Source organism: Desmodus rotundus, chromosome 11 (assembly GCF_022682495.2).
Source record: "Desmodus rotundus isolate HL8 chromosome 11, HLdesRot8A.1, whole genome shotgun sequence".
NCBI lineage: Eukaryota > Metazoa > Chordata > Mammalia > Chiroptera > Phyllostomidae > Desmodus > Desmodus rotundus.
This window is the reverse complement of record NC_071397.1, coordinates 14,794,528-14,815,137: the sequence shown is the minus strand read 5'-3', so window position 1 is coordinate 14,815,137 and position 20,610 is coordinate 14,794,528. Positions and strand designations below refer to the sequence as shown.

Here is a 20,610-nt window from a genome sequence, read left to right as displayed (position 1 = left end):
TTTTGCTGTAGTTTTATGCAAATATTCATTTACATGTTTGTGATACATTAGATTCGTAAAGCTTTCAAAGTTTAGTTTATGTGTGTAATATTGCACTACAAGCATTTTTTCATACTATCATACCATTTTCATGGATACCCATTAATGACCTCCAGTATTCGTACCATATTTCAATTAACCTTTCACTTCCTGTTGGATTTATGGGTTACCCCCTTTTTGGGGAGGGTAGTGAACTTACCAAACAGTAATTAAAAAGATCTTTATAATTTAGAATAAACCAACAACAAAAAATTTAATAGATATATATATATGGTCCTTTTAATAAATTAATTTATAATTTTAGTTTCACAAGAATAAAAAGTACAATAAGGTACCAGGAGAGCTGATCTGAAGAAGACCCAGATGCTTAATTTAACCAAACTCTCATTGAAATGGTAGTTGTGATCTGTGATACTTTGATTTATAATAAGAAATATCTATTTGGTATCCTCATCTTCTGGCAGAGAGCCGGGGAAATCCTGCGATTTCCTAAATACTGAGAGCAATAAAGGTGTCTTTCGTTATGTCAGTGAGATGACTTTTGGGACGCCTTCAAGTAACCTGAGGATGAGAGCTGGTTGCAGGTGAGAGAACCACGTAATTAGAGGGTGGGAACTTTCAGTGGGCCCCAGCCCCAGCCCCCCAAATCTCTGGGGTGGGGACAGAGTATTAGGGATAAAGACAGTCTTCTTGAGAAAAGTCATATTCTACTAGAGAACAAGCTATCAGGTTTATGAGTCTATTAAGGCTTAATAAATATATTTCAAAGTCTTTTTAATAATCTGGCTGCACTCAAAAATGTTTTCTTCCTTTTGGTAGTCAGAAAACTATTAATAATTTTATTGAGCAGTGTGTTTCACAAGCCAATCTCCTTTATTCCTCACCTCAGCCCTGTTACTAACATAGGCGTTATGCTGGCATCCCCATTTTGCTGCTGGTGAAATGAGCTTCAGAGAGTTCCTGACCTGATATATGAACCCGTGCTCTCCGCTGCTATTTTTTTTTCTATTCATTCAGACTTACTTTTAGCACAGACTTGTATGGGTGGATGCTCATATACAAGGATTGTTTATTGTTGCCTGACCACATAAATCATATTGTTCCTTTTGCACAGATCCTTGGGATTCATTCATCCTCACTATGCCCCTGTTTAAATGTGGACACCAAGCCTTTCTAAGCCCTGTCTAAACCCTTGGCCTATATTAACTTATTTCATCTTAAGTAACTTGCCCAAAAAGGCACACAACTAGTAAGTATTGGGGCTGGGATTTGAACCCAGGAAGTAGGACTCCAGAAGCTAGTCACATTTTATTTTTATTTATGTATATTTATTTAATATATAATAATGCATATAACATAATATTAATGTATTTAATTGAAATCTTAGTTATCCTTCAAATTCCCACACTTGAGGTCATCTGTACTATCAAGCTGTCTGCTATTGTCTCAGGCTGAGCTCCCAAGCGTCATGTATATGGCCTGTACCTCACTTACAGCACCGAAAACCTTCTGCATTGCCGTGTAGTTACCGCACTGCGTGTCCTCATTTTTTGGCTCTTACCATGCTAAAGCCCACAGAACTAAGCATGCATGACTGACATCACTGTAGCTACATCTTCTCTCCCTTCAATGTCTGTTACCTGGGAAATAATAAATATTGGTGTCACGACTACATTGAGGTCATAATTATGAATAGCAATTCCTTATTACATCATGCTGTAGCATTCACTGATGTTTCCAGGTGCTACAACCATATACCACCATAGAGTTATTTATCTCAACTCTCAGTATCTCTGCATTTTCATTTTTTAATGAATCTCTACTTTGGTTATTATATATATTTGAGTTTCCCTTGCTGGCTTGTGACTTACAATCACCTCTTTTTTAATTAATAAATTATTTTTAGAGCAGTTTCAGGTTCACAACAAAATTGAGAAGCAAGGAGAGAGAGTTCTCATACACCTCCGGTTCCCACACACGCACAACCTCTCCTACTATCAGCATTTGTTAGAATTGGTGAGCCTACCTAGACACATCATTATCATCTAACTTCCATAGTTTACACTAGAGTTCACTCTTGGTGCTACCCATTCTATGGGTTTTCTCTTTTTAAGATTACTTATTTATTTATTTTTAGAAAGAGGGGAAGGGAGGGGAGGGAGAAAGAGAGGAAGAGAAACATCGATGTCCATCGGTTACCTCTCACACACCCCCAACTGGGATTGGCTCACAACCCAGGCGTGTGCCCTGACCCGGAATCAAACCCTGTGGCTTTCTGGTTCACAGGCAGGCACTAAATCCACTAAGCCACACCAGCCAGGGCTCTTCTATGGGTTTTGACAAATGTATAATGTTTTGCTGCTTCTAAGGCTTGGCAATTATGAATAAACCTGTTATAAGCATCTGTGTACAGGTTTTTGTGTGAGTATAAATTTTAATTCATTTGGGTAAATACCAAGGAACGTGATTACTGGACCATGGTAAGGGTATGTTTAATTTTGAGAGAAACCACCCAACTATCTTCTGAAGTGGCTATTGCAATCCAGCCTCTTCTTGCTTCAGTCTCTGACATCTCTAGTTTTCCTCTGAGGTTTTCTAAATTTTTAATTGAGGTAAAAAAAGCACCTTAACATGAGATTACCCACTTAAGTTGTTATGTGTACAGTATGCTATTGCTAACTATACGCACACTGTGGCCCAGCAAATGTCTAGAAGTCTTTCATCTCCATGACTAAAAGCCTGCACACCTTGAGCAGCAGCTCCTCATTTTGCCTTCCCGCCCCCAGCCCTTGTAAACACTTGGTACTTTCTGCTTTCATGAGTTTGACTACTTTACACCCTCATGTAAGGGATCATGCAGTATTTGCCCTTAACTACATATGACCCGGCCATCCCACTGTTGAGTATTTATCCAAAGGGATTGACAACGGTGCATCAAGGACGTATCTGCACTGCAATGTCCGCTGCAGCACTATTCACGTGAGCCAAGATGTAAAAACAGCCGAAGTTTTCCCAGCAATGAATGAATGGATAAAGAAAATGTCACATATACTTAAAATGGGATATTATTCAGCCTTCAAAAGCAAGAATATTCTGTCATAAAACACAACATGGATGAACTTTTAGGACATTGTGCTACCTCTGTACTTTTAATCTCTTCTTTCCAATACCCTGCTGCCAGAGAAGCTAAATAGCTAAGCTCGTTAGAATTGGGTCTAAGGCAAGAGTAACTAATGCATGGACCTGATCGAACAGATTCTAACATGCACACACCCCCATCTGTATGTATGTAATTAGAACCTTTAATGATTATTCCTGTTTTCTGTTTTTATTATTTATAATATACATTGTTGTATTATTTCATTCAATATTAAGAATATAACTAGGACACAGGAATAAGCAAAAAATACTTGTATAAACTGCATGACTTGAAAATACATAATGAACAACATTAACAGTTTATATACAATTTGTAGATGAAATTTATTTTTGTTCATGTATCATTATAATATCTTATCCCTGACCCCTGCTGGTCCCTTATCCCTCCTGTCATTAGCTGACTAGCTGTCAGATTTATGTTATGCTTTACATGAGAGGGTCTGGGAAATTTTTGTTTACTGTTAAAATACATTTTGAGGGTTGATAGATTTTTAAAATTCTGTCCTCATGTTATTGTAGTATTTTTTTCTATTGCACAGAAATGTCACCTGAGGGGTTCTCAGATTATGTCTGAATGAAAATCCAGTTAGTACTAAAAATAAGTATGTCTTAAAATACCATTGACTTTACCCCACTTTTTTCTGTCTGAAACTTTCTGTGAATGGAAGTATAGCTGCACTTTGCTCCCTGTACCTCTCCAGAGACCTAATTCAATGAGAACTTATATAAATTCCCTTCAAAATACACACCCACAGAGCTCTTTTCCAAGTCTTCGTATCTGACAGGGTTTATGTTTCATTTAATCACAACATTCAGTATTTGCACACTTCCCAGGGAGTTCGACTAGCATTCACGAATAGGCTCATCGTCCTTACTGCCTCATTTGGGCAGGAAGCATTGTTGGAGGAAGCATTGGGTCTTCAACTGATCAGCCAGGGTAGTGTGGGTTTAAACAAGGAATAATAACTTAAGAATCTAAAATATGGTTGTGATGAGCGTAATTGGCTCATTGATCTAAGACCAGCAATTTTTTTAACGTCCCTTTGGGGACTGCTTTCTTATTCATATTTATGAGGTAAACAGCACTACTGGACAAACACACACACAGACACACACACAAGTATATGTTTGGCCTATAGTAGCCACTTAATACAGGAGTTGTTATTATTAGCAAAACTGCCGTTATTTTTTATTGTTAAACTGTTTAATTTGAAATTTTTTTGTTTTTATTGTTTATGTTATTACAGATGTCTCCATCTCCACCCCCTTCTGCCCCCCACCCCACCCCAGCATCACAGCACTCTTTTCTGTGTACGGGTCACGCACATGTGTTCTTTGGCTAATCTTTTTACCTTCTTTCATCCAGCGCCCCCCTGACCCTGCTCCTCTGACAGCTGTCACTCTGCTCCATGTATCTATGCTTCTGTTTCTATTTTGTTCATCAGTTTATTTTGTTCATTAGATTCCACATATAATTGAGATCATATGGTATTTGTCTTTCTCTGACTGGCTTATTTCACTTAGCATTGTATTCTCCAAGTCCATTCATGCTGTTACAAAAGGTTAGAGTTCCTTCTTTTTTATAGCCGCATAGTACCATCTTAATCACAGGTGAAAAGAAGTTCTTTGGGTAGTAGTGACAAATTTCTCCATGAGGTGCTGATTAATTTTTATTTTTCTTGAAAAGAATTTGTTTTGTTCTCATTATTTTTGAGCCTATAGACCCTTACCAATATTTTATACTGTGTGCAGATGATTTCGTATTTAGTTGTGTTTCACATTCTACCATGTTTGGGGCACAGACCTGGGGGACATGGACTGCTATGGGTTGTCAGAGAGGGCATCTCACATTATGGTGGGGGCAGGTTGCCATGTAGTAACAGTGGGAAGTTGTAACCCACCCCACCATTCTTTTGACATTGTTTCTGTAAGTGCTGACTCTGACTAATAAGTAGCTTGTAGATGAACAGCATATTTGTATAAGAATCCTAGGAACTAATTTCAAAAAGATATAGGCTCTAACCTTCAGGCATCCAAGCTCTAGGAGATTTGCTGATCTTCAGCTGTGGAGCCAGGATGACGTGAAGCCAGGGTGACTAAACCAGGATGATGCATGCCAGACCATCACTCGCCTCATCTGAAGGGACTGTGCTGGTCTGCAAGTAGAGAACTTTCCAGCCCCCTTCCTCAATCTCTTTGTTCTGTTCCCCTCTCCCCCCTTATAAAAACCTCTGCTTGTGCTGAGAGGTAGAGATGGGCTTTGAGACGTGAATCACTTCTCTTCCCAGGAGATGGGCTTTGAGACATGAGACCCCCATCTTCTAAGTGGCTGGCACCTGAAAATAAACAACTTTCCTTTCCATCAGCACCTGCTTCTTGAGTGTTAGGTTTCTCAGTGGCAGGCAGCTGGACCTGCTTTCTCTTACAATGTGGAAGGGAAGGGTCTAATGCTATTCCCATTTCTTACTCTCCTGATGTTTTATCACTGCTCACACACATTTATTTCTGAGCAATTCTTTGCTTTAGGATCACCCTGTCTCATTACCTCTTCACATTAATATGAAGATAAATATAGGAGAAATATAGTCTCAGTTCTCATAAATCAGTAGTCTTAATAATGGCTGTGTGTTTGTCAGTTATGGAGTGCCTTACATTTAACATGAGAACCTTACAATATTATACTTCTCTTCCTTCACTCCTGATTTTTGTAATGTTTTCACTTGCTTTACTTTTACCTATGCTATATGTTCTGTATAATATGTTTATTATTTTGGTTTAGGCAATTACATTTCTAAGAGATTTAAATAATGAAAAGAAAATGTATATATTTACCCACATAATTCTAGTTCTGTTGCTCTTCACTGTTTTGTGTAGATTCATATTTCAATCTGGCATCATTTTTCTTCTGCCTTAAAGACTTCCTTGGACATTTCTTACAGTGTGGATCTGCTGCTGCTGAATTCTTTCAGCTTTTGTATATTTTCAAGTGTCCGTGTTTACCTCTGCTTTTAAAATACATTTTTTCTCTGGTTATAGAGTTCTAGATAAATCCCCTCTACACCATTTACTGCTTTGAATGCTCTGGTCCACTGCTTTTTCTCTTGGTTATTTCTGGTGAGAAATTTCCTGTCATTTTATCATTGTTCCTCTGTGTGTGATGTGGTTTTATCCCCCCCTCACCCCCTCCCTCTGGCTCCTGTTAAATTTCTCTATTAATCACGGGTTTTAAGGAAATCAATTATGAGGTTTTGGTGTAGTTTTTCTTCATGTGTCTTATACTTGGAGTTTGTTGACTGTCGGATCTATAGGTTTATAATTTTAATCAAATTTGGGAAAATTCAGTAATTACTTATTTGAATCTTTTTATGCTAAAGCAACTCTAACTACATATATATTGAACTATTTAAAGTTTTTCCACAGCCTACTGATTCACTTCTAATTTTTAAAAATATTCTGTTGTCTCAGCATGTTTTATTTTTTTTAGTTTCTATTGCTTTTTCCTCAAGTTTACCAGTTTTATATTTTCCATGTCTCTAGTTAACTTTTGAACATACACATGGAATACAGTCATAACATGTATTTATATGTACTAATCTGATAATTCTAACATCTGTGTCAGATCTGGATCAGTTTTGATCAGTTGCCTCATTAGAGATGGCATCTTCCTGTTTGGGTTTGTTTTATTTTGGTTGCGTTTGGTTTGTTTGTTTGTTTTAATCTCCTAATTCCATCTCTTCAACTCAGGAAGTTTGGACCCTTCCTTCCGGAGTCACACCTGGAAACTCTCTCAAGGCACAAAGCTGGGCAGAGCGAGGGGGTCTGTGAATGGCACACTGGGAAGGTGTCTCTGGAGCAGAAGATGAGGGAAGTGAAGATGTCCTTGAAGGTATCTGGGGCTTGAACTGTCCAGCCAGAGAAAGTGGCAAGGCCCTAAAGTGGAAATAAGAAAAACTTTAAATAATTAATTATACTAAAACTTAAGTGCTGCACTAATGTATTTATCAAGTAATTTGTTATAGGGCAAGGATATTAAAAATAATTATTAAACATCTCTTAAAATAACTTGATAAATTCAGTTTGTTCCCAGTGAAGATGGAAGCAATTCTTTGAAAACATGGACCCAGGGAGCTGGATACAGGCTAACATTCTGGAGAAAGTGTTGCTAGGCATAATATTCATTCTAGCTCAAGCAACAAATTGGATTATTTCAGTTTCGGATTATTTCAGTTTAGCTAAGGCATAGCGTTTTCTTTCTGTGTGGAAGGGACTTTCATTGAGATGGATTTTTACAATGATTGCTTTCCTTCTGTAAAAGGGGGAATGTTTCCTCCTCTATCCTGAAGCCCAGGTTTATATGTGAAATCCCAGGGAAGCCGCATTAACTTACAACCATCTCCTTGAGTGTTTTTGGTGGTAAGTCAAAGTGACAGATAAAGGGAACTATGGAAAAATAAATGGATGAGAAAAATCTTTTTTTAAATCAAAATGTGGAGCCCAAAGCTTAAAAAGAGCTTATAAGTTCAAGGTGTGTTGAAGGATGAGGAGAATGGTACTATGACTAATAATTTGAAGAATTTAGAAGCAAGAGAGATTTAAAAAATTGAAATTTCTGCTCTATTTTATGAGAGAACAAATCAATGCTGTTAAGTCTTACTGTACAGGACTTCTGCAACTTCATTCTGGTTCCTTGCCCCTTGGGCCCACTGCTAACATGGAACTCTTCTCCAGTCTTTAATTGATTTATTCAAAAGATACTTATTGAATGCCTACTGAGCATGTTTCTCTTACTGTGTATGGCCCTATGCACACCATTAGCAACCAAGAGGCAGTCCTCGTTCTCATGAAGTTTTCTCTCAGGGAGAAGAGATGCATTAAAAAGATAGTCACTAGTTTTACAAGAAGTTCAAGGGTATTTGGAAATATGTAACAGGGGAACACAATTCAGTGGACCAGATGCTGGGAACTACAATTGACATATGGTGGCATCACCGAGATCTTTTGGCTGAGACCCTGAGATGTGAAATGAGCATTTTACAGGTTCTCCTCTTGGTTTGGATACCACGTGCCCAGCAAAGGTCAGGAGCTGGATCTAATAAATGGACCCTTGTTCGGGGTTGATGCTTTTACCAACCTCAGTGCGCTCATCAAGTACACCCTCCCATATCCCTTGGCCTTTGAATTTGAATTTGCCCACCTCTAAAAGAGGGATTCACTGATACAGATTTTGGAGACATTTTTAATTCTTCTTAATGGTTATCGGAGAGGCACTTAACCCAATTGTAATTAAATCAATTTTTTGTAGTGACCATCCACCTCCAATAAAATGAAAACTCTATAAAAGCAGGGATAAATTTTGTCTGTCCTGTATATTGTTGTGTTCCCGGTGCCTAGTGGATTTCCTGATTCATAATGAACGAACTAATATATTTTCCTGTTAAATAGATAATATCACCCCATGGTCAGATAGACACTATTATATTGCAAAGAAAATGCCAACACCTTTCAATGCATTGATGTCTTCCTCCTCAAAATTCCAATGTTCGGGCCTTTCTTTTGATGCTTAATTCTTACTTTCTGTGGCCATTCGTTATCTTTTCATATGCATTGTAAATACAACTAATCCTGGAACTAGGTCTGCCAAAGCCACAGTCAGAGATCTCATCTTGTGGCAAGTATGAATCCATGCACAGAGAAGGAAATCCTTCTACAGCAACAAAGATGGAACTGGAAGCCACTATGCTAAGTGAAATAAGCCAGAGACCCACTGCATGGTACCACTTGTATGAGGAATGTAAAAAGAAATTCAAACTCACAGAAACAGAGCCTAAAGAGTATTTGTGAGCTTCTTTTTTTCTATGTTAGTGCTCTTTCTCAAGCATCTATATTAGGTAATTGAAGGCAGTACATTTTGATAAAAATTAGGCTAAAAAAACCCAAATGATTAATAAAAGCTTCAGGATTTAATCCTTGATTATTTCAAGATTAACATTAGAATTTTTAAATATGAAAAGAAAAAGGCGAGCATGCGGTACCTTAAAGCACATTCAGCAAACAGCACTATTCTAGTTTCTGATCAATTATAAGAGCCAAGTGCTGCTGCTGGGTTTTTAATCACCAATAAGTTAAGCTTCCAAAAATTGCATCTCTCCTCATAGTTCAATAAGATGAGATTATTTTTCCAATGATACGATTGGTCCTTTCCACGGAGGGGTGGAGAAAGGAGGACAGTCTAGGAAATGAATACCTTTCACTTGGTCATGTCTGAAATCAGCTGAAGTGCAGAATAACTAGAGTGTTGCTTTGGGGAGAACCAAGAGTAAGACATTGCAAGATCTGAGCAATTCAGCCTGAGAAGCCCAGGAAAAGAAACTTCTTTTTTGGCAGGCCTTTAAACTGGTGAGTTTTACAAGGGGATAAAATAACTAAAAAACAGCAAATTCTAAGATGTAGTGTCTGGAAAATAGGACTCTGGATTGCAGAGCCGGTTAATGGAAATTATGATGATAGCCACGGCATGATTCATAGGGCACAGAGACAATGGTTCTTAGTTCACTTTCAGGGGCTTCCCCCTCTTTTTGTGGTTGTAAGAATTAAGATCAAGTGAGAGCCTTTCTGTCCAAATCTTTATTGTGAATGCCACAGTGGGATGGATGACATTAACCAGAATTTGTTTTCTCCTGCTGAGTTTAAGCTGAAATCTATCAACTAATGCTTATCAACTTATGCTTAAAAGACATCTCAGAAACAATTTCAGATCAAGAGTAAAACTAGGAAGGTGCCCAGCGGTAGAATAATAAGATACTGTAAAATTATAGTTTATGATCTGTCTGAAGCACTCTGAGATTCTTGTCAAAGTAACTGTGTGTCTAATCAATTTGTTCCTCCTAGTTTTTATTTTTTCAAACTTTGCGTGGCGTGGTTCATTTCTTGTTAAGAAAGAGTGAATAGATTCGATTGTTGAAAATTCTGCATGTATTTGATGTTGACCGTTATGATTACCGATGGCAACTTCGTAAGCGTTAATCACAGCTGACATTACCTGTGCAGGTGTATGATCTCAAAGCAGGAAGATTTGCATGTGGGGAGTGCGTAGCGGATTTTGGACTCTGTTTTTCAAAGTTATTTTATGTTGCCTGTTTCTTTTACAGCAGAATGGGAGGGTTGGAGAAGGAATTAAAATGTCCCCAAGGAAGGATTTGTAGGTCCTGTGTTCTATAATGATGCTGATGGGAATATAAGGTTCTAGTTTCGTCTCCGAGGTTTAAAGTGTCCTGGATACTTTTGAGCTAATCTCTAGGCCAGGTGCTACCCTGATTATCTGCAGAACTTTGGACTATTTGATTGCTTCCTTGGAAAGGGCGCATGGGAGGGATAGAAGAATGAACCCCACGCCAGAGCTGGGCAACATTGTCTGGGACTTGAGTTGGAGAGGCCTTGTGTTCTGAGACAGAGAATTACTAAGGGCTGGTGATTAAAATAGTAATTATCACATGAAATTTGCCCTTCATCCCTTTTGCCTGGGGGGAATAGGTTGGAGAGAGTGTGGGATAAATTAATTTGAAATGTATTACTGAGAAATTCAGAAGAGAACAGTTTGTTGAAATGAGAGCGATAAGAGAGTTGACACTTCTAAAACATTAATATTAACATTTAAGATAATATTAAATCAGACCTCTCTGTTGCTTACAATTCTCCCATTATGTTCGACTTGTCAATTTGCTTCAAGCTGAACTGCTTAGGAATAAGCTGGCACGGAGGTTATTATTCTCAACAGACAACTCTGCCCCTTTTTTACATGGCTCAGAAGATATTGAGTTGAATTGATTGCTCTCTTGCTGGCTTGGTTTTGTGGAGGAAAATAATTTTTCTTCCTTTTTTCCTTCTTTATTTCTTACCCCCTTCCCTCCCTCCCCCTTTTCATTTCTGTTTCCTGCCATATTTCTAGTCAAGTGGGTCGAAGAAAACCACGATTTATTTCTTCTCTAGCATCATATTGAACCATGGCAGAAAAACCTGAAGAGTGTGTGTGCACTCCTGTTGGACAGCTAACCTCAGCTGATAGCTAGTGTTCTTTGTGGCTGGGAGCATTTCCCCTGTAGAGCAGGCAAGAATATTTCAGCCCCCCAATTACTTATTTTATTTCTTGATCGCTACTTTGTAAATGTGCTTACAGCTTATTTCTAATGCATATAAAATATTATATCTTAATACATGCCAAAGTAATCCAAATCTGTTCACTAGAATCCAGATTTGATCTATAACATATTAGTATGGGTATCATTACTGCTTGACGTACATTAAGCACCTATAGCTGCTGATACAGAAAAATAAATCCTTATGAAGTTCAGGCTTGTGCTTTTTGAATTTCAGAGTGGTAGAATGCTTGGTGAGTAAGAAGAGACACAATTACTGGGGTTAAGTCCCCAAGGTTTCACCTGGGGCCCCAACCTGTACCTGACACCCATCGAAGGCAGTGCTAGGCTCATGATCGGGAGTGCAGATGTGAACTGCCATCTGCATGGAGAGATTTCAGGGCCATGAATGGAGTTTTTTGTGCAAAAATCTTCCATCTCCGGTCCCGTGAGGCACCCCGTAAATGGCAAAGCCCCAGGGGAAGTAACTCATGGACTCAGGAAGGCCTGCCACATCATCTGTCATCACTAAATCTTTACACGAATGAATGAATGAATGAATGGGTGGAGAATCTCACTAATGTTATGAGTAATCTGTAACGAATCTTTTCTTAAAATATAGACAATACATATTATCAAAGTAACATCACATAATTAGAAAATGGATATATTAAATACTACCCCCATGAAGGGCAAAGAAAAAAATTACTCCTAACATCACTAACATCATAACTATACTATTACTATTCATAATTTAAAATTTAACCCCTCAACATATATCTTTCTGTATATTTCCCACTATATTTTTTTCTCTTACAAAATATTTCCTGACACTGATCATTAGATTTTCTCCCACTGAATATATTATGAACATCCTATTATGTCAACAAAACATATTTACTTTACAGAAGAAAGTAACAGCAAAGGAGTGGGGTGGGCAGGAAAGGAGTGGGGTGGGCAGCAAAGGAGTGGGGTGGGCAGAATAGTGCTCAGACAGGACCACAGAGCTGGAGGTTGGAGAGTAGAGGGACCAGAACAAATGCGGCAAAGAAAACGACACTTTCTGGCCTTTGTCAATGTGCCTCCTGCACATAGTGAGGGACCTGTGGTGGCTGACATCACAGTCAGGCTCATGGAAGTTTGGGCCTGGGTTCCTGGCCCCTCACCATGAAGCACTGGCTGAAGCCAGGGGCACAGTTTCTGAAGTCGACGTTAAGTGACTTTAACTAGAGACCCTTTCTCCTGCAGGCTTAATGTGGGCAATCCTGGAAGACAGTAGTGAGAATGGGCAAACTCTCATTTGACAAAGGCCTATGTAAGCTGTCCGTCCACAGGACTTCTTAATATTTTCAGAACTGTGTTTCTTTGCTTATGTTTTATCAGGCTGAACATTAAGAAATTTTACCCCTAGAGGCTGAATATTTCAATTATTGCTGCTCGTCTTTCTTTGGCATGCTTTCCCTACTCGTGAATGCTTCCTTGTTAACTTTCTGGACATGTCACGGCCTTCCGTGTTCTCCCAGGATACCAGGGATTGCATGGTTTTCGCACACACACCCCCACACCTCCCCGTGCCATAATTGACATAACCTGATCACACCTATTTTCAGCTCCACTGGCTGCTGCGAGGTATCAAGTAACTAATTTCATGAACTCCTTCCTATTAAAGTTTTCATGGGTGCTGAAAGATTCAAATCTTAGGATAGTATATACCTAGAAATAAATCTAGAAACCATGATGCCTTAAGGCAAAACATGGTAAAAGTTTCAGAGGACAGAGCAGGCTAGTGGGAAAGCTCATTGTGAGTAGAATACCTTCAGATACTTTGTATAAATAGCTATCCAAGCTCTTTGCTAACTCCTGCCTTAAGCTAGTGAAAATGTAGCATGAGAAAGAGAAAATGTGTTGCCTAACATTTTTTCTTTTTTCTGAACTTTGTATTGTTGTTCAATTATAGTTGTCCCCATTCCTCCCCATTCCTCTCCTATTCCCTACCCACCCCCAGCATCCACATTCAATCCTCCCCCCACCCCATATTGTCCTTGTCCATAGGTCCTTTATACCTGTTCCTTGACTTGACCCTTCCCCTTGTTTCCCCTGTTGTCTCATTCCCCCCACCCCTTTAGTTACTGTCAGTTTGTTCTTAATTTCAATGTGTCTGGTTATATTTTGCTTGCTTGTTTGCTTTGTTGATTAGGTTCCACTTATAGGTGAGATCATATGGTATTTTTCTTTTACCGCCTGGCTTATTTCACTTAGCATAATGCTCTCCAGTTCCACCCATGCTGTCACAAAGGGTAGGAGCTCCTTCTTTCTTTTTGCTGCATAGTATTCCACTGTATAAATGTACCACAGTTTTTTGATCCACTTAATATTTTTTGAAGTTCAATCTAAGGCTGGATAAATTTGAACTGTATTAGATTGTCATCTTTGATGATAATTCATTGCATTTATTTCCTTTTAGGAGGTGATACTTTGTCATTCTTTTTTTCACACCTGCTAAATAGACATCTTGCAAGTCCATTCAGTTTAGAAATGTGAGGACTTGGGTCTGGCTATGCCTCAAATTACCTCTTAATTTTAATTATGAAAGCACTGAGTTTTTTTTTTCAGGTTAATCATAGTAACAAAAATATTTATAACTCTTATGGGCAGTGAGGGTGGGACATTCTCAGACTTTTCTGTAATAAGCTGTTTTGAGAATAGTCTTAAATACTTTTCATGGTCAAAAGGACCATTAATTAGCACATGAGGGCAGTAGAGTATATTTTGTTGCTTAAAGGATTATGCTAATGTGAGTAATGTGAATAATTACATACAATTTACTCCAAGAGGTTTACTTTATATGTTTGCATAGAACCATAAATTCAGGAGGAATCTTGAGAAATCATTTACTTTATTCTCCACTTTTAAAAAGGATGCTTCTCTAGCAATCCCCTCAACCCTCAACATCATTTCCGAAATATTAGACTCTTCAAAGAAGCACTTCCAGTGGTTTGCAGTATTTTCCCAGCACCCACAACCTTCTTTATTTAGTTTAAAGTTATTTTCCCTAGATGCAATATACTTTTCAAATTCCCAGTCACAAATATGTCATTTAAAGTGTTGATTTTGTAATGCAGTTTTATTAGAGCAGCATTTCCCCATGTATACTTCCCTCTGAGCACTATTTCCATGAGATACTGTGAAAGAAAAGAAAGTTTCTGCAGTCATAAAATTTGGCAAATTCTGCACCCTATGGAAAGCATTCTGCACTCTTGGAAATGATCTTTTTGTAGCTATCACAGTCTCCGAAGTTGTCCCCAAACCATGCTATCTAAAGAACAGCTAGAATACAATTGACAAGTAACATATGAAAAGCAAAACTAAGCACACAGGTGACTTGGATGTACAGCTGGTTGAGACTCATTGGTTTTGATGGTAGGATGCTGTCCCAGGGAACTGGGGATGCAGTGGTGAGGGTCCTGAGCACCTGGAGAGGTATAATGTGACATTGTGTGCCATGGGGGGAGGGGGGAGGAATAACCAACCAATACTTACACGGTGAGGTAACCCAAGGCCGTGCAGCAGCGAAAAAGGAATTCCCTAAAACAGGTCTCTGCGTGAGCAGAACCATGACTGAACGTTGCATTCGCTGTTTGTGCCATCTAGTGAGTGCTGTCCTCCAGAGACCCTTGTGGGGGTCCCATTGCGACTCCCTGCTTTAATCCCAGTCAGATGATGGGACGCCAACACCACCAAGCAATGATACGGCCCCATAGCCAATGCCCTTTCCCCATGCAATGGTGTCTCCTCCCTTTTCCTGGAGGCCTTGAAGTTATTCTGTGCATGTGTAGGTAAACAGGAGGAAGAATTAAATAAATGTGCCCTGATTAAGTGCCCCTCAGAGTATTGTAGGGAGGGGAGAGAAGAGGGGCTCTTCTCTCAAGCAGCTGTTAAAGGAGCCAGAGTTATCTTCTGAAGGATGTGGGCTTTGGACAGGGGCCTGGAGGTCCAGGAGACTAATTTGCATAGACTAAGAAGAAAGGGCACAGACACTACATGTAGAGGGACAACACTTGTAAAGTGTGAAGTTGAAAAGGAGCCTTTAGCCTCTGGGGAAAAGTGAAGAATTCCCACATGCCCTTTTTATTTAGGGTACTTTACTGACTTCTCTCACTTAACCTGGGGAAACTACCTAAGCTGTGTTTTTGAAAAGAATTGAAAATGCACACCCTCAAATATTTTATTTCCAAACTATTTTTATAGTACAAATTTTGATCAGTAATTCTAGAAAAAATAACCCCTATATAAGTCAAAAGCAACTCACACCAGGCATTCTAGCCCCCAGAGAACAGAATCCCATTTCACCAAGCCAAGGCGGCTATCACGCCTCACCATGGGGACTCACTGTTCCAATGAAACCAGTCTTCTTCCATCCCTTATGTGCTTTATGTTCATTTTTGCCTCCAGATGTTTGTTCATGTTATTCCCCCCTCTAAAAATACCGTCCACCATTCTCACCACCTATTAAAGGCCCTCAAAGCTCAGCTGAAGTTTTGCAACATCATTATCAATACCAACACACTGAGTTTTACTCTGGAGTTCCCTGGGGACCTCCCCATATACAAAGAACAATTTCTGAAATCAAGGCAAGCACACACACATACAATTGACTTAATTGCTGAGATCTTAAATATTCATGTTATATACATATATATAACATAATTATTTTCTTGCTTAAAAATTGTCCAAAGCCACATAAAGCAATATTTTTTGGTTTACATTCTTGTGTTATTATTTTCTGATCATTAGTTGCATGTTGTTTCTGTCCAAAGTGAAAATTATACTCCTTAAGTCTAGGTAGCATGATGCATATGTCCTATCCCATCTCATAGCATTGGACTAATAGTAAGTGCTCAATAAGTACTTCAATTGTTACACAAGCATGCAGTTATTTAATATAGGACCTTGAGGAAACTTGTCACACAGTTGCTGTGTCTTTATGGATGGTCAAGTTTAGGTGACAGCAAGTGTCCCAGCATGTAAGAAGTAGACAGGACTCCCCATTTACAATGCACTTGCAAATCCAATACCCTGTGGTTCCTCTCACAGTGTGAGTGGTGAGTTAAAATGGTAATGCCCATTTTACAGACAAAATGCTTGCGGGCCAGAGAGTTCAAACAATCTGCTCCAGATCAGAGGGCAGGCATCACAGCTGCCCTCAAACCCTCATTTTATGATTCTGCCAGTGGGCAGGGGGGTCTGTGGTGAATTTACCAGAAGATGGGTCAATTCTAGAGGAATGAGCAGTTCTGAAGATAAACTTGGACTTGGGGCAGGTGTTACAATGGGATGGATTGGCAGCCAGAGTTTTCTCCTGGAAGCGTCACTTCCTGGGAAGAAGGATTTCAAATGACCATGAACCACAGGGCTCTCTTCAAGCTGGGTGTGGAAGGAAGTAGCCAGGGGCTTCAGTTAACTTGGCAGCAAGGGGGTCAGGAGTGGGTTATGAAGTCATAGTTCAGCTGTGAATTGGCAGTTAGCAAGGGGTTAAACCTGTGTCTTTTGGAGAAGTTTATTGACATCTGCTGATCAGCCTGTCACCAACTGCAAGGTATACAATAGTGCCACTTGCCTGGTGAGAGGCTCTGCCCAACTTGGCTTCTTAGAGGGCTGAACACTGACATCTAGTGGTTCATTTTGAGATAAGCAAGTTCAAAACAGGTTGCAGCGTTCACAATAGCAGTGTTTCTTGCCCTTTCCAAACAACAGTAGTCATTTCAGAGGACGTCATGACATCAGCTGTATGCATTATTTCAGGTATAACACAGGATCCCAGCTTTCAGGCAGGGAGTATTGTGTGACATATGTTTGCACAGAGCCCATCAGAGACTTTTTGTAAACTTTCCAAAGTCAAAATTTAATAGAAACACTACAACGGCTTCTGTGTTTTCGGAGTTCCTCATTGCTCAAGATTTCCTCCCAGAACGAGCAAATTTAGAGAGTGGATTTGAAGGGGTGATGGTGGGGAACAATACAGTTGCTTTCTGCTTTGGGAAACTTGGAAACCAGCTCTTCCTGTGGATGAAGTGTGAGTTACAACCAAGACTGAATTATTTTCCAAATGGCCCCCTGAAAACCCAGCTCTTCATTTCATTTACTGAAGTTTCTATGTTACTTTGTACTTAATACCCCAATAGCCAAGACTATTTCTTAGCTCAAAGTACACTAAACCTGATAGAGGTTTTTTTTTCCTGGATAATTTGTATAATTTAAAAAAAAAACTATAATCTGGGCCCTGTCTGGGTGATTTAGTTGGTTTGGAGCATCGTCCTATAAACCAAAAGGTACGGGTTCAATTTCTGGTCAAGGCACATACCTACATTGCGGGTTCAGTCCCTGGTCGGGGTGCATACCAGAGGCAACTAATTGATGTTTCTCTCTCACATCAATGTTTCTCTCTCACTCTTCTCCTTCTTCTCTTTCTAAAATCAATAAACATATTTTTGGGTAAGGATTAAAAAAAACTATAATCTGGAATATTTTATATATTTATAATATATGTGAAATATTGATGGAGTCATCTATCTATTATCATCTATGTATCTCTCGATCTTTTACAAAAACTGCTAAGAAGCAGTAAAATGAATGGGGCTTGGCCTTCACATTCATAGTCACTTCATCCCAAAGAGGTTTGAAGTAGCCCAAGAAGGGAAGCATGAGGAAGAAATGAAATAATGTAAGTTTGGAGAATCCGCACACTGGATAATTAAATGCTGACATATTTGGATCATTGAAGAAAAACGTTTAAATGTTTTGTAGTTATTAATCAGACAGTCAAGGCCGACTCTGGGAAATTTTTGTTTATTTTACAACAGGTGGCATGGTTATGAGACTGTGCACGTTGGCTTATTCAGGTTTGTTGACATCTCTACCCTTTGCTTTTCAGACTCCTGGTCCCGGAGAAAAGCATGGCGCTAAACCACACGGTCCTGCCCCAGGATGAGGGCCTGCCGCACTACTTCCGAAATGGGGATCCCTTTGCTTCCAAACTTTCCTGGGAAGCGGATTTGGTGGCTGGCTTTTACTTAACCATAATCGGTAAGCTTCCTTAATATTTCTGTGCAAAAGCTGCATCTAGAAATGTCATGGTTTGATACGTTGATTTTGTACAAAGATTCCAACACTTATGTGGATATTTTGAGTGGAGGTGGAAAGTGGGGGGAAGGTAGAAGATGGGGTGAACTCTTGATTATCTCTATAATTAGGGATAGATATTCCCTTGATAATCCAAAATATTTTACAGCAAAATAACTTATCTCCAGACTACCTTTCATTTTCTTTGCTTTGGGACTAAGCCAAAGAATTATCTACTGAAAAACAAAATTAATGATAATGAACTCTTATTTAAATACAGTGCCTTCTCTTCTTAAAAGATGTTTTGATACAAACACAATGTTATAGGCTTAGCATGGACCTGAGCAATCACCTGGCTCAGCTTCCTCTGTTCACAGCAGAGGAAACTCGGCCCAGTGCGGCAGTGACCCTGGGCACACTGAGCTTACTTCACCTGAAGTAAAGCCGCTCCGTGTTTGCAGCACTGGGCAATTTGGGTGAGAGTTGAAAAGAGGTATTGGTAATAAAGGGAAGTTAGTCCAGGGTCAAGGCTTTTGTTCACGATCCACATGGGCTTCCGGACTGCGCTGCCCAATGTAGCAGTCACTCGTGGGCCCGAGCCCCCGCACCGTGACCCTTCCCGATTGAGGTGCGCTGCAGTGTAAACACGCCAGATACTGAAGACGCCAACCACAAAAATAATGTAAAATAGCTCGTAATAATTAAAAGATGACTGCATGTTCTTCCCATAACGTTTTGGATGTATTAGGTTAGATAAGTATTAACGTTGATTTAGTAATATTTTTACTTTGTTCAATTTGGCTACCAGAAAAAAAATTAAATACATATGTGGCTCATGTTTCTGGTTTACACTGTATTCCTATTGGACAGCACTAGTCTAGGCACTTAGAATTCAACCATAATACTTTCCTGAAATTTAAAATGGTTGCTTCACATTTGGGCAGCCAGTGTATACAGGTGGGTTATGTCTTCAGGTGTGTCTGCCTTGAATCTTTTCAGATGTTGTGTCAAGCTTTCTCTCTCTTTTTCTCTCTCTCCCTCCTTCCCTATATCCCTTCATCTCTTTCTTCCTTCCTCCCTCCCTCTTATCCTCCCTCTTGTGGATTCTCTCTCTCTCTCTCTATTTATGACTGGGAAAAATTTTTATTCAAACTCCTGAAATTAGGAAAACTCACTAGATAAGTCTGGAGACCCCTCTATGGTCAGTACTTGGGATGATAGAAATCGAGTTTGATCAGAAATTATACTGCAGAGGAATTCCCCGGATCCTTGGTGTTGTTATAAGTTAGTATGAAACAGACTTAAATTCTACATTTTATAAATGGATCGCCACATCCTTTCAAATACAAAACAATAGCGAACGCCCGTTTTCCGCTCGTGTTGAAGTTACTGGGAAGACAGCTGTGAGTGAATGGACACTTATCTGCACAGGGACAACCTGGCAGTGAAACCTGCACTGTTATTGAGCATAAGTACTTTCAATGATCAGAAAAGACAGAAAAACAGACATCTTATCAATTGAATTTGTCTCTCAACCAACTGCAAGGGATTAAATAAAAAGCAGCATCTTTAACTTGGTAAATTTCCCGAGGCAACAGAAAGTAGGGAGAGAGAGCATCTATTCCCCACCCTGGCCTGAGGGATCCAGGGAAGAGAGGCCACCAGGGTGGGGGTGGGGGAATCTGGAGGATTTCTCATCTGATGTACGTGGGGTAGGAGCTAGAAAAAGAAGTCCAGAAAAAGGTCATGAAGTGATTCAGGAGCTGGGGGTGCAGCCAAAACCTGTTCCAGAACAGTGCTCAGTGAGGCCAGGGGCAGGTGGAGGAGTGTGGACTCATCCTGGACCCAGGGCTTGGGTCTAGCCCTGTGTATGGCTGGTTTTTAGCCCCTCCCAGGGTAGGTGAGGGGATGTGCCCAGGTTCCTTCTACGGAACCAGCATGAAATGACATTCTTGGTGAATCTCGTTAAATATTAGAACTCTTAGGGAAAGCTGGAAGATGAAAAGATAAAACTGGAATGGAGGAGAAATAATCTAGAGACCGATTTCTACTAACCCTCTACTCTTTTACTGTAAATACTTAGTTTATTAAGTTTATATGCGAGATTTTATAATTTTGCTTTCATAGAGTCATGATTTTGATCATCTAAAAATGGCCCCCT

At 39.5% G+C, this 20,610-nt stretch overlaps 1 protein-coding gene across 1 annotated transcript in view; it reads left to right on the top strand.

Annotated features, from left to right (window-relative positions):
- The first annotated feature begins 18,262 nt into the window (after positions 1–18,262).
- Positions 18,263–20,610, top strand: part of OPN5 (opsin 5) — a 29,247-nt gene continuing 26,899 nt past the window's right edge. The window contains exon 1 of the mRNA XM_024557648.2: positions 18,263–18,413. Coding sequence (XP_024413416.1) covers positions 18,284–18,413 — 130 coding nt within the window. The 5' untranslated portion in view covers positions 18,263–18,283. The remainder of the gene's footprint in view (positions 18,414–20,610) is intronic.